The 13,304-nt window shown below is 43.3% G+C and overlaps 1 protein-coding gene across 1 annotated transcript; it reads right to left on the bottom strand.

The window, feature by feature from the left end:
• Nucleotides 1–147: 147 nt before the first annotated feature.
• NUDT15 (nudix hydrolase 15) lies at nucleotides 148–2,989 on the bottom strand. Its single transcript, XM_082071514.1, has 3 exons — nucleotides 2,405–2,989; nucleotides 2,095–2,285; nucleotides 148–1,029 (listed from the first exon to the last, which is right to left on the bottom strand). The coding sequence occupies exons 1-3, from the start codon at nucleotides 2,554–2,556 to the stop codon at nucleotides 884–886; spliced, it is 489 nt and encodes a 162-aa protein (XP_081927640.1). The 5' UTR covers nucleotides 2,557–2,989; the 3' UTR covers nucleotides 148–883.
• Nucleotides 2,990–13,304: the final 10,315 nt, after the last annotated feature.

The raw sequence follows: 13,304 nt of genomic DNA, 5'->3' as shown, positions 1-13,304 counted from the left end.
GGTGGATTGGACTAGATGATCTTTCGAGGTCCCTTCCAATCCCTGACATTCTGTGATTCTGTGATTTTGCACAATGGGTATATCTAACGGAAACAGACAAAACCTGTGTTTTCAAAGAACCCCGAAGACTAAAAAAAATTAGCCACTTAGTGATTTTTATATATACTTTATATACATATATATATATATCTTTGTGTACTGTTGTTTCATTCAGTAACAATTAAATGACTTAGTCATTACTGATAATTAACAATTCTATCAATTCCCACTAGCCATACAGAATGAAACCATCTTGACACCTGCGACAATCCACCAAAACATTTCCATGTTTATAAAAAATTATTTTCAAGTATGCACTACTGTCTGCAGGAGAACCACGTATTGTCCAGAAAATGTGACTTTTGTTCACACCAGTATCTTAACTGAAGCTACGAGACAAGGATAAGTTTAAAAATTGGCCCAAGATTTATAATTACAGGAAAGCAGCCTGATATACAAAGTAGTTTCACATTGAAAGCAGGACTGGGGTTTAAACAAATGTTTTCTCTGGGCCTGATGCTACAACTGTTTCCAAGTGAGTAACCTTCGCTGACTAACTCTGACTTTCTAAGGGCTATTCATCTATATAAAAATTAACCAGATAAAACACTCTGAGTTTTCTATAAAATAAAACATCAGTTGTTAACTAATAGAGATAGAAATAGCTCTGGAATGGGAGACAACTCTCTCATGAAATATGGCAAAAGCACTGAAACATTTGGCATCTTTTTGGCTTTAGTAAGGGTAATAATTTTCACATGAGAAGAGTGAGCCTGATACATTCTTTTTAACACCAAAAAAGCAGGTCTGTCCTTTGGTTTGTTACATAATGTACACTTAGTTTTTAGTCCAGCTGGTGACTTCCAGTGTATCCCTTTAGGTGATTGAGCTCTTCTGTGAAAGGATCGTAACCTTGCTCTCTCAAACAGCGCAGGGCCCAGAACAGCTGATCCACTGGAGGAAACTCGTTCCACTTCACCCATTCCCAACCTGTAGGGGGGGAAAAAAAACAAAAAAACCCACAAATAACCAACACAGAATGCAAAATTAATCACTCAGCAATTCTGCCTCTCGTGCAGAAATTACCAATGACGTTCCCTGCTGCACAAGCAGTTATTTTAAATTTATTTACCCTCTTTCCCCTTAAGTCTTGACCCAACTGGAAGCGTTTTCTCAGAGCTGCAGGATCACAGAATCATAGAATGTCCTGAGTTGGAAGGGACCCACAAGGATCATTGAGTCCAACTCCTGTTCCTGCACAGGACAACCCCACAGTTCACACCATGTGTTTGAGGGTGTTGTCCAGTCTCTTCTTGAACACTGTCAGGCTTGGGGCCATGACACCTCCCTGGGGAGCCTGTTCCAGTGCTCCACCACCCTCTGAGGGAAGAACCTTTTCCTCATGTCCAACTTGAACCTCCCCTGGCCCATCTTCCTGCCATTCCCTTGGGTTCTGTCATTGGTCACTAAAGAGAAGAGATCAGCGCCTGCCCCTCCTCCTCCCCTTGTGAGGAAGCTGTAGCCATCATGAGGTCTCCCCTCAGTCTCCTCCAGGCTGAACAAACCCAGTTACTTTAACTGCTCTTTATATGGCTTTCTCTCCAAACCCTTCCCCAATTTTGTAGCCCTCTTCTGGACACTCTGCAGTAGCTTTATATTTTTTTTATCCTGTGTTTCCCAGACCTGCACACAGTGCTCCAGGTGAGGCTGCACCAGTGCAGAGCAGAGCGGGACAATCACCTCCCTGCCCGGCTGGCAATGCTGTGCTGGATGCACCCAGGACACGGTTGTCTCTCGTGGCTGCCAAGGACGCTGTTGGCTCATGTTGAACTTGCTGTCGACCAGAACCCCCAGATCCTTCTCCATGGAGCTGCTTTTCAGCATCTCATCCCTTAGTCTGTATGTACAGCCAGGGCTGCCATGTCCCAGGTGCAAAATGCGGCACGGAATCACACCCCGGTTCCCCGTATGGACTGGACGACACGACACGACACGACACGACACGACACGACACGACACGACACGACACGACACGACACGACCCCCCGGCCTCACCCTCGTTCTTGTCGGGCTCGCGGTTGCGCGGCTCCGCCCCTGGCTCCGCCTCGCCCTTCATGAGGATGGTGACGTAGTGGTAGCGCGCGGTGGCGCACACGGAGTTAACGGCGGAGGCGAAGCGCACGTTGCGCAGCCGCAGCGCCGCCTCCTCCAGCGTCTCCCGCGCGGCGCACTCGGCCAGGCTCTCCCTGCGGGCGGGGGAAGGCACGGCTGCCTCAGGGGACAGGAGAGGGGAGCCAGGCCCGGGGCTGGCAGCCGGCTCTCCGCGCCCCAGGGGCCGCGGGGAGTGGGGGCTCGGGGCTCCTACCCGAACTCCAGGTGGCCTCCGGGGAGCTGGTAGGTGCCGGCCCCTACCGGGCCTTTCCTCTTGCCCAGGAGGACGCAGTTGGGGTGCGAGGGGCTGGTCACCACCACCCCCACACCGATCCCGGGCCGTGGGGGCTGCGCCGCCTCACTCATGGCAGCCGCGGGTGCTGGGGGAGGCTCCGCTCCCCTCAGGCCCGGGGGCGACTCCTCCAATGGGGCCGCGGCCTGGCTTTGGGAGGCTAGGGGGAGGAGGTAGTGATGGGAATGGGCAAGGTGCGCATGCGCGCAGCGGTGGGCGTGGCCTGCCGCCGAGGGGGCGGGGCCGCTCTCCTGGGGCTCCCCGGCCTGTCCTCCCGCAGGGCCCAGCGGTACCCGGCTCCCCCGGGTGAACAGTCACAGGGGGAGCGTTCAGCCAGGCAGCACCCGCTGTGTGACGGGCCTGCCAGCAGAACGAGAGCAGCAGCTGTCGCTGGTGGGGGGAGCGATGTGCTTCCCAGGCAGGCTTGTCAGAGGGAGCAGTGCTGCCTGCACAGTGAAATGTCTTGGTGTTTTGTACTTCTGTTTGGATATTTTTGGCTTCTGAATGCAAATGTGTCACGAAATATTACACGGAGGCACCCCGAGGTTAATTTAAGGGACAACAGAGTCCACAACAACTTTTATTAAACCAGTGAGAAACAGGGTTCTTGCACTCCACAAGTGACTTAAATACAGGTTCGGATATCAGTTGAGGAAATAATGTGAAGGGGCAGCAACTAATACACAGGCAGTCCACAGTGTGCATGCACGTGGCTGCACCAAAACAATGCCGGAGCCGGCCCTGGGTCCCGGGGAAGCACACACTTGCCAAACACGGTGCAGGATTATTTTTTTAAAAGAGATGCACGTACTCGTAGTGAGTACGAGAAGTGTGCACTCGCGATTCCGCGAGGGTAAATTTATAATACACTCACAATTGTGCGAGGAAATAATTTACTTACACGTGCCAGTGTGCACGGAATCCTACACGTGCTTATGTGGAAGCATGGGAGGAAAATACACTCGCGGTTGTGCGAGGGGCTCTCAGCGGCCACTCGCGACTGTGCGAGGATTAATTTAAAGTACACGTGCAAATGTGCACGGAAAATATATGTGCAAATGTGCACGAAAAGTATAAATATACTCGCAATTCCGCGAGAAGTTTTACTTACACACGTGGCGGTGAGGCAAGCAGAGTCTCCATCCCCGGGAGCGGGGGGGGCCCGTGGCTCCCGGTGGCAGTGGCCAAGCTTGTGCTCCGAGGGACCCGCACAATGGGCGGAGTCACCGACGAGAATCCCATTTTTATACTAGCTGATCAGATCTGACCTGTAGTCATTCTAGAAGCTTCTCTGCACCCCCACACTGGAGTGGGTGCCCCTGAAGCCTCCAAACATCCCCCACACTAGCCGCAGGCACCCAGCGGCTCAGTGGCGCCTCGGCACTCCCTTCTCCTAATGGCCCTGGCCAGGGTGCTCTGGGGCCAAACAAAAGAAGCTGTTAGCCTCAAGTACCAGAGAAAGAGGGAGATGCGCCCACTCCTTCCAAACTGAAGGGGGGGGAAGGGGAAAGAGGGGGGCTGCATTTCACCACAAAATGGATTAGTGGGGTCACTGAGAATTGAAAAAGCATTTGTGCAAATAAGGGATATATAAAACCAAAGTAAATTCAACTCAGCTTCTTGGAGGTCAGGGTGCAAATTTGTTCAGAACTTAGAAGGTGGTCGCTCTTGTTAGCCCGCAGTTGCTGCTGGGGGATGGGTGTGACTCTGAAACATCACTAAGAAATAATTTAAAAATAAACCACAACCTTGGCTAAGCACACAGCCAGAGACAGAACAATGGTTCCTGACTGATAAAGAAGAGAACAGAATTTCTACTAGCAAATGGTTACCTTGATTTTTACGATTTATAATAATGTAGAATAGGTAATTATGTGGAATATGGGATTAAAACTTCAGCGTTCCATATAAATGTCATATTTATCAGCCTATTGATCACAACAGGGATATGAAGTAGTATTCCTTTGCAGGACTTTAAAACACCTTTTTGGTAAAGTTTTGAAATACTTGTTTACTTATGAAGGTGATAGGGCCGAATAGGCTTAATTGGCCTTTTGTGAGATCAGTTTTGTGGCGTCTAATTGCCTGAACTGGCTCATGCATTAGATGAGTCCCAATGGCATGAAGGAAATGCTGGGAGTCTGTTGCTGGGCACACTAGAAACAAGGCTGCCCTTTGGCAGTACTTGGCTGGGTTTTTTTAGCTGTGTCAGCTCGCACCCTCTATTACTGACATTAGTAAATAAAAAAATAATAATCTTGGGCAAATTGCCAAGATAACTGACTTCTTGTAAACCAAGCTACTTCATGTATATCTGATCTCCCAATTAAACATCAGTCAGTTATGTCTCTTCTGTATTTACAGATTAAGATGACAAAGATCTTACAAAAATGTTATCGAAAGACATTTCCTCACCCACTAAGCTCATTCTGGTCCAATATATCAAAACACCACAAGGCTGTTTACCTGAACAATGAAAACATTCTACATTTTATGTATGCTTTTTTCCTGTACCTTATGCCAAACAGCATTTACAAACAAGTGTCAGGGTAGCCCACTTTGATTCTATTTATACCTTTTTATATACAAAAAATACAGTCCTTATGCTTGTTAGACTGGTAGGAGGATACCATTTCTTACAATTATTGACTACATGAAGATAATTATGTAGAACACAGAAACCTTAATATTTCTTATAAACAACTGTAATATTAGTAGGTTAAGATTTTCCTTTCACCAGCCTGTTGATCACAACAAGGACATGAAGTATTATTACTTTACTGGACTTCAAAATAGCTTTTTTGATAATGTTTTGAAATCTGCTTGTATGTTGATGTTTGTTTCCATTTCTTGATCTTATGTTTGTGGTCATTAACATAGAAAATACTGTGTGAAAATAAAACACATTTTATTGGCTGAATCTGTTCTCAGCAGTTTCTCTTCAGGATTTATTTAGGATGTGGGCATATGCTCAGAGGTTTTGCACTGATAATGAGGTAAATACAGGCCATTATTTCTGAGTGTGATGGTGAACAGACATCCACTGAAGAAAAGGGATGAGAACAAAGAAAGAATGAGAAAGCAAAAAATGCATCCTCTAGTGTGATTGAAAAGCTTGCAAGGTTATGATTCATGTACTCTTGTGAACTTGTTTGTTAATATTTAATCTGAGAAAGTACTTCTGTGAGATAAGCAGCTGAAAGTGTGTTTAAAGCAGCACGTGTCCAGACTGCTGTTGAAAGAGAGTCACTGACTTTTCAGGTCCGAGCACTTGCTTCTCACACGTTGCTATTGAAGTGGCTGTGAAGTGAACTGGATGAGTGAATCAATCTGGCTTCAAATAATTTTTTTTTAGAGGAATTTGTTTTCTAGCATGCTGTGGGCAGCACAGGTAGGGGATGGGACAGACTTAGATCAGATTAAACAGTATGAGGCCAAACCTAACTCAGCAAACTGTGAAAAAGATTATTATTTTCAGCAGGATGGGTTCCCTGAGATGATTTACAGCTCAAGTACAGGAGTAAATTGGCTCAAGGGAGACAACGAGTATGAGCAGCTGAGAAGAAGAATGATGGGACTGACCATGTTAGTAACAGGCCAGATTTATGTCAGATTAAAATGACTATGCAGACATTCCTTAAGAAGAACACGCATAGAGAAACTAGGTCAGAAAAGCACACAGTGTGCAAAGCTGCTTGAAAAGCAGCTACACAACCAGAAAACATCTGTCATTCTCAGAATCTCATGCATGTGGTTCCCGGGCTGTGGAATTTACTACATATTCACATTCGCTTGGCATAAGTGTGCGCTGGAAGATGTAAGGATTATGTTAAAATATTTTCCATTGCAAAGCTGGCATTCAGAAGCCAGGTGGAATGTGGCAACAGCATGTGGCATCAACGTCCTGCCAGCAGGCTGACTGAAACATGAGCTTGGAAGTTGTATGGATATTCCCTCACATTCAAGCAGATGGTTGTTATCCTGGACCCTAATAATGAAAATTTAAAATTGAACATTGTCAACTGTTTCCTCATTTGTATTTTAGCCAAAAGATTTCTGTGACACCTCATGCTTCCACTAAATCACCAAGACTCTTATCGTAACTCAGTCCTTGTGGTAATGTTACAGCTGGATAGAAATCAATACCAGAAGTTAGGAAATCTATGATATGTTGCTTTTATGCTGAAATATAAATAAGCTCTGATCACATTTACATAATAAAGTACTGCAATACTCTTTTTTTTAATAAATCAGATTCTGCTGCAATTCTAGTTGGATGGAGAGTGCTTTTCTACTGTTGTATATTATTGTGCAGAGAGCTGAGCCTCACCCAAAAAGGCAATGCCAGAACTCCTTTGATTTGGGAGCTGAAGGGAGTCTCCTGGAGCCTGAGCTGTCTCTGATAGTGCTGAGAGTTGGGGTGAGAGTGGCAGAACTCCAGAGCAGGTTGCTTGGAGAGGCTGTGGAACCTCCATCCGTGGGGAGGCTGAAGACCCAACTGGACACGGCACCGAGTGACCAGCTGGAAGCTGGGCCTGCTTTGAGCAAGGGGTGGCCAGAGGGGAGGAGGAGGTGGCCTTCAGAGACCCCTTTCAACCTGAACTCTTCCATAATTCTATTCCGGCAGCAGGTAAGAGCTATTCCAACAAGCTTGTGTACTCAGTATTTGCAAAAAAATGCAGAAATCCATTAAAAGGTCTGCACCTTTTCATTTAAATAATGGAAAAACACATTCAATGGTCAAAGGATTAAAATCTACTCAAGTTAGTGTCAGTAAATCCTCATGCCATTTTTGCAGAGAGCTTTTTGAAAGCTTGCTCTTACCACCTGAGTATTTCACCTCACATGGCATATTCCAGTCCCTTCAGCTTGAGTTCATCCGCTTTTCCTTGAGATGCTGTCAGTTAGAACTGGGAGGTAGTTCTGCTTCACAGCTGAGAAATCAGAGCTATCTGCCCTTATCAGCAAGTCAGTTAAGTTGCCAGAAGCGAGTGTTTCAGTCAAAAACCGCTCACATAGGCAATAAAGTTGAGGCGTGATAGGACAAGAGGAAACAGCCTCAAGTTTCACCTGGGGAGGTTCAGGTTGGATATTAGAAAAAATTTATTCACAGGAAGGGTTGTCAGGCATTGGAACAGGCTGCCCAGGGAAGTGCTGGAGTCACCATCCCTGGGAGTGTTTAAAAGACACATAGATGAGGTTCTTAGGGACACGGTTTAGTGGTGGACTTGACAGCATTAGGTTAATGGTTGGACTGGATGTTCTTAAAGGTCTTTTCCAACCAAAATGATTCACTGCTCTGATGAGCTGTCATCTGCTGCCTTTGAGATGTGCTGATGACAAGAGAGTATCCAGTTTCCATGCTTCTGGGTGAAAATCCTGGGCTTTTTGCCACACTAGGATGCTGAATGCTCACCTCTAAGACAGGAGCTCTTGTTCCCTTTGTCTGCTGAGCTGTTTTATTGATACTCAGCTTCTGTTTCGTCATGTGCCAGAGTTTTTTCCATGAGGATGGCCAGCCTGCTTTATGCAGCTGTGGTTCTGCACTAACCAGGTAAATATAGATAGAACATCACTCCAGCTATACCACCTTTAACAATAGGAAAGGCAGTAATAAGAAGAGGTTGATAATCTACAGCTTCCTTCTATAGGGATAGTGAAATTCCGTGATTAATATTTTTCCTTTTTTCTCCCCAGGCTTGCTATCTTAAAAATATATGAAGTTGCATTAAAGATACACATCATGCTAATAAGGCTACAAAGCTTTACACTTGAAAGTGTCAATGCCAATTTTGCCTACACAGTTAATTTGTTATATTTTTGTATATGGCAGTAAATGTAAAGAGTAGCTGCTTTAGACAAAGCAAGGAAAGAAACCAAATGCAATTTTTTGGGGTTGCCTTTTCCATTTAGATTAAATCATTAAATTGTCCTGATTCAATAGGAATAAAGGCTGCCATGCTTATCAGCAGAGTCCTGCACGGAGTTGATAGCTGTATCTTCTACTAGGATATTGTGCAGTAGGTGCTTTGGAGATTTTAACTAAAGCAAGATTCTCCAGTAGTCTGGTTCTACAGCAGTAAAACAGACTTTGCTCTTTGCTCTCACATAAGAGAACTCGGATTCTTACAAGATATGTGTGAATATTCTATATATTCATATAATTTATTGCATAAATCATCACAGACTAGGTGACAGAAGTTATTTCCTATTCAATAGCTTATCATGCCATTTGTTCAGCCAAGATGCACTACCATGCAAGTGCATCAACCAAGACAAATGTGTTGTCTTTTGATCCCTAAATCCACTCTTTTTTTCCCCTTATACATGTGGCAAACAATTATTGTGATCTATAGATTTTTGACAGTACATCTATTTTGCTTTAGTTTTCTTTCTTGTAATTTGAGATTTTATTTAATTTCCTTGATAATAGTTCTTTACTACTGCAAATATGCTTTCATACTGATAATTAACATTAATTGCTTGTCAAATATTTTTTCCCCTTAGTTTACAAGAGATTAGCAATTTTATATGTTGTCTCCATTTAGAATTTCCTGAAGTCCACAGAATTCTTTTCAATAGTAATAAAGAAGAAGGAAAGAAGATAGGTAAGAAACAGGTTTTGCTCCAACTTTTTTTAAAAAAACCACCAACACTAAGAAGTAATGCCTTTATTTTTTATTACATGTGCAGGTTCTTTGTGATAATGTCTTGCAGTGATTCTTACCTGCAAACAGTTTACTTTAGCATGAACAATAAGCAGTTGAATGTTTACCCTGAGCTCTGTGCCTCTGAGCTTATTTCCAAAGCTTAGATAGTATTCAGACCTAGAGATGTAGTCAGTGCATTATGATTATAAAGACTAGCTTCATGGTTCAGTGCTGCAATGTTTATCCAAATTTCACTGCAGGAGAAGAAATTAACTTGATCTGCCTGCCTGAACTTATTGGGAAGTGGAGGAGAAAGATGTGTTGATGTGGTGGGGTCACTGGTCAGGTCCCATGTGGCCTGACTTCCTTTCCAGGCTTTGCCTCTGAACTTGGTGTCTTCCTTTTCCATGGCTATCAAATAGTGTTTTGCTAGAGAACTTCTTTATTAGGAAATTCGTGGATAAAAACTAGGCAAGGGTTCACAGTGTCTCCAGTGTGCTTCTATCTGTCAGGGAAATTAGTGATTTGATGGAATGATCAAGAATGAAGCTATGGAGAATACTGAGTAAAGAAAAGAAATAAAGACTGCTCACATCTAGCTGAAATACTGAAATGATCACTCTACTTAAGAAAGGATCCCCAAATAACGGAAGGGAAAATTTGCAGAAGATAGCCTTTTTTACCTTCGCCAATGCCCTGACCTTACCTTTACTATAAACTTACGGTCTGCATCATTCTCCACAATGCTGGCTTCACATTAAACTCCAAACAATGGTTTTTATTACCTTTTCGTATCAGAATTTATGAGACCTGTGAGATTTTCTACACTACATAGTACCTCATCATAGAACATAAAATCCTTGCATTTAATATTGTACCTCGCAAAGGGCCTGGCTGAACAACAACAAAAAAGGTTGATTCCTATAACCTTTACTGGCTATCATGATCTCCTATACTTTTAAAATACCAGAATATGCTTTTTTATATCAGTGATGGAATTTTCATTCATATCTGGTTCCGTTAAGAGCACTCTGTCATCAAGACATGCTGTCAGGCAAAAGTGGTCACTGTATTCACAATGATTCAGAGAATAATGGAGTGTGTATCCAAGAGTAATAGGAAATATTAGATCTGCGCTGTGATGAGAGACTTTTACTGTTTTCATTGTTTGTTAATTATTTCTTTGCTGTTTACCCACAAGACTGAGTTATCAGAATGAGTGTAAGTGGTGACACAATTCTGTTTTGTTTGTAATTCTGCCATTAACATTTTAAGTGACCTTGGGTAACTTGTAGGCTGGCAAAGATGGATTGTGTTCCAGCTTTTACGGAACTTCTGGGCTTATTCAGTCCCAGGGCAGACTGAGAAAGAATATAAGTGTCCATTAGCTCAGGGCAAAAATCCGTCTAGGACAGTATCTAGCTATCTGTAGTTGATGTCTGGCACATAATAGGCAAGAAATCATGACAGGGCTTTTGAATACTCTTCAACAGCCACCTATGGCTCAGTGATTTCTCAAGGCAGAGGTGGCCTCTTTGTATTTAATCACCATCTTCTTGTTTCTCTTCTTTAGACTTACCAAGACTCCTCTTGAGCCCATGTAAAATTCCATCATTTGAAGCATCCATGGCAAGGTGCTCCATGGCTTAGCTCTGTGAAGAATCACTTTTACAAGCAAAATCCTGTTGCTCACTTTGAACCTTTCACCTACCAGCCTTACCTGGTGTTCCCCAGTTCTTGCACTGGGAAAGATGGTGAGCTGATGCTTAATGTTCATACTGTCCCCTGTAGAAAACTGCACCCATCCAGACCTGAGATTGTGGACATTAAATGCTGGTTGCAAGGACAGGTGACGATGTCAGAAACCTTGCAGGAGAGACACTGAAAGTGTCATTGGAAGAACAGATGGAATAACCTGCTCATGCTGCAGATGGGTGCAGTGAATAGTTCAATGTCATTAGATGCTCTTGAGGGTTCCCTTAGAAACCTGCAGTTTGTCCAGAGTCCATTCTGATGGTACTTCTGCAGACAAACAATGCAGAGAGAATTCACTGGCTGTAAGGTGTGCTATGTAAAGCAATGTGACACCATTGAAGAATTATTTTCACCTTACTTCAGGTCAGGTTTTTAACTCTGACCTTGGCTGGTCTGGCAGCTAAACAAGTTAACTTACCTACCACACCAAAAAAGTGGGCTCCTGTCTGTATTCAATATTCAAGCGTTCTGGAAAACACAGTAAGGTTTTATCCACAGGTGCTGAGATGCTTCTGAGCCCCTGCTAAATAGCTGTGTATCTTTTTGTTGGTTTGTTTAGTTTTATTTGTTTGTTTGTTTGTTTTTTCTCCTTGTAAATTTTCTATACTCTAAACTCATGGTTTTGGCAGAGGCTTTGGCTTTCTCACTGAGATGTCTTTTTTGGCAAGACCCTCTGACGTTTTTTGACTTAAATGGTGACCAGTGGAGCTTACAAGGTCTGGAATGCAAATAAAATTGTGCCATTGCCACTAGGCAGATGTGGTAAATCCATAATAAAGCAAATACATATCTATTTCATAATGCCTGAGCCTTGTGGGATACTTTATTTGGCTTGAAACAGCTGTCTGTTAAAACATCTTTGCTGCTTCTAACTTATTTACAATGTACCCTTTTCCTCCTTCTTTATAGCTTTAAATAAAGTTTTAGAGAGGGCCCCAGTCTCATGTTAAAAAGCTTATTCTGAGATATCTCAACATTTTAAACTTCAGATAGGAAGGAACCTATAGCTAGAATTTTTCTGGAGATTTAGCAAAACATCTGCATATCTATCAGATTCCTACAGTGCATTCCCCTTTCCTTGCACAATCTCAGTGAGTATGGGTTGGGTATTGAACTAGGCTGAGCCTATGCAAACCTGAGTTACTTTAACTGAACTCATTAGGAATTTGCCTGGTTGTAGCCAAGATCATAATCTTTTTCTCTAAGAAAGCAAAGGAGAGATGAATGTGCCATTTCCAAGAACTGATGTTTTTAAGGTTTGAGTTGCATTAACTTTCAACCACCTTGTACTGACAGTCTGAGCCAGACAGTGACACTGGTGATCAGGCAGAAAATAGACAGAAATTAATGCATTCTTACAGTGCATCCCAGTTAAACCAGTTCTCACAGCTGATAAGGAAATCAGATAGTACCATATCCAAATAATTAAAGTCCAGCCAGTACTGGTCTCTGAACAGAGTAGCTTAGGTTTCTTAAGCTTAAGGTTTTGAGTTTTGCCCAGCTTGTGTTTGTAAACTTTCTTGCATAGTCTTTCTAGGAGAGAGGTAATTTCAGAGACTCTCCCAGAGCTGTGAGATTTCCTGAATGAAGTTTGCATGTGGAAATGACACACAAGTGTTGTCCTATGATGAAGCCAGAGGAGAGCCATTGTGTGTACAGAGGACAGGTATTTTGGTGGAGAAAGAACACAAAATTTAAGTCCTTTTCTTCCACCCTTTGGCAGAGGCAAATCTTTTATCAGCAGCGGCAGAAAATTTTGGACAGTCTCCCAAAATTTAGCAGCTGCTTACAGGTTCAGTGACACATAATCCTGCCTTGCATATCTGAACACAGGAGGTGCAGAGCTAAGCTGAGCTTGCTGTACTGCTAACAGGTGACCCTGAGACAGCAGAGGACCAGAAGCAAAACAACTGAACCACGGTTAATCTAGATTTTGCAATACTTACCCAAGGAGAAGCTATGATTGTGCACTTTCAGTTTCGGAACAAAAAAAATGCAGCTTGTCCAGTTATTGGGTAATTCCAGTTACAAAACTCATGAGAATCACAACACCTGCATGACTTTCCTTCGGATTAGATATAGCTTTGACATCCGTGATGTACAGAAATAGCTGCATCTTTCCTTGTTATTGGTGGAGGACACTGTTGTGTGATTAATGAGTACCATTAAACCAGAGAGCCTCTTCAGCCAGCAGTGACAACTCAAGAGAAATAAATGCCTGTGGTTTAAGAATACAGACTTTCAGTCCCCTCTTGAGATTGTTCCATTCTAGATATTGTTTTCTAATTGCATTTTCCCAGGCCACTACCATTTTCCTCATTACTGATTTATTTTGAAGGAAAAAGCTTTGCCTCTGTGGGACTCACAAAGTCTGTTCACTGGTTTCTGCAGAGGCGTCTATCCCCTGCTTTGGTTCA

The sequence above is a fragment of the Streptopelia decaocto genome, assembly GCF_964273445.1.
Source record: "Streptopelia decaocto genome assembly, chromosome: 1".
Classification (NCBI taxonomy): domain Eukaryota; kingdom Metazoa; phylum Chordata; class Aves; order Columbiformes; family Columbidae; genus Streptopelia; species Streptopelia decaocto.
Note: the sequence above shows the minus strand (reverse complement) of the source record. Positions and strands in the feature narration are given on the sequence as shown.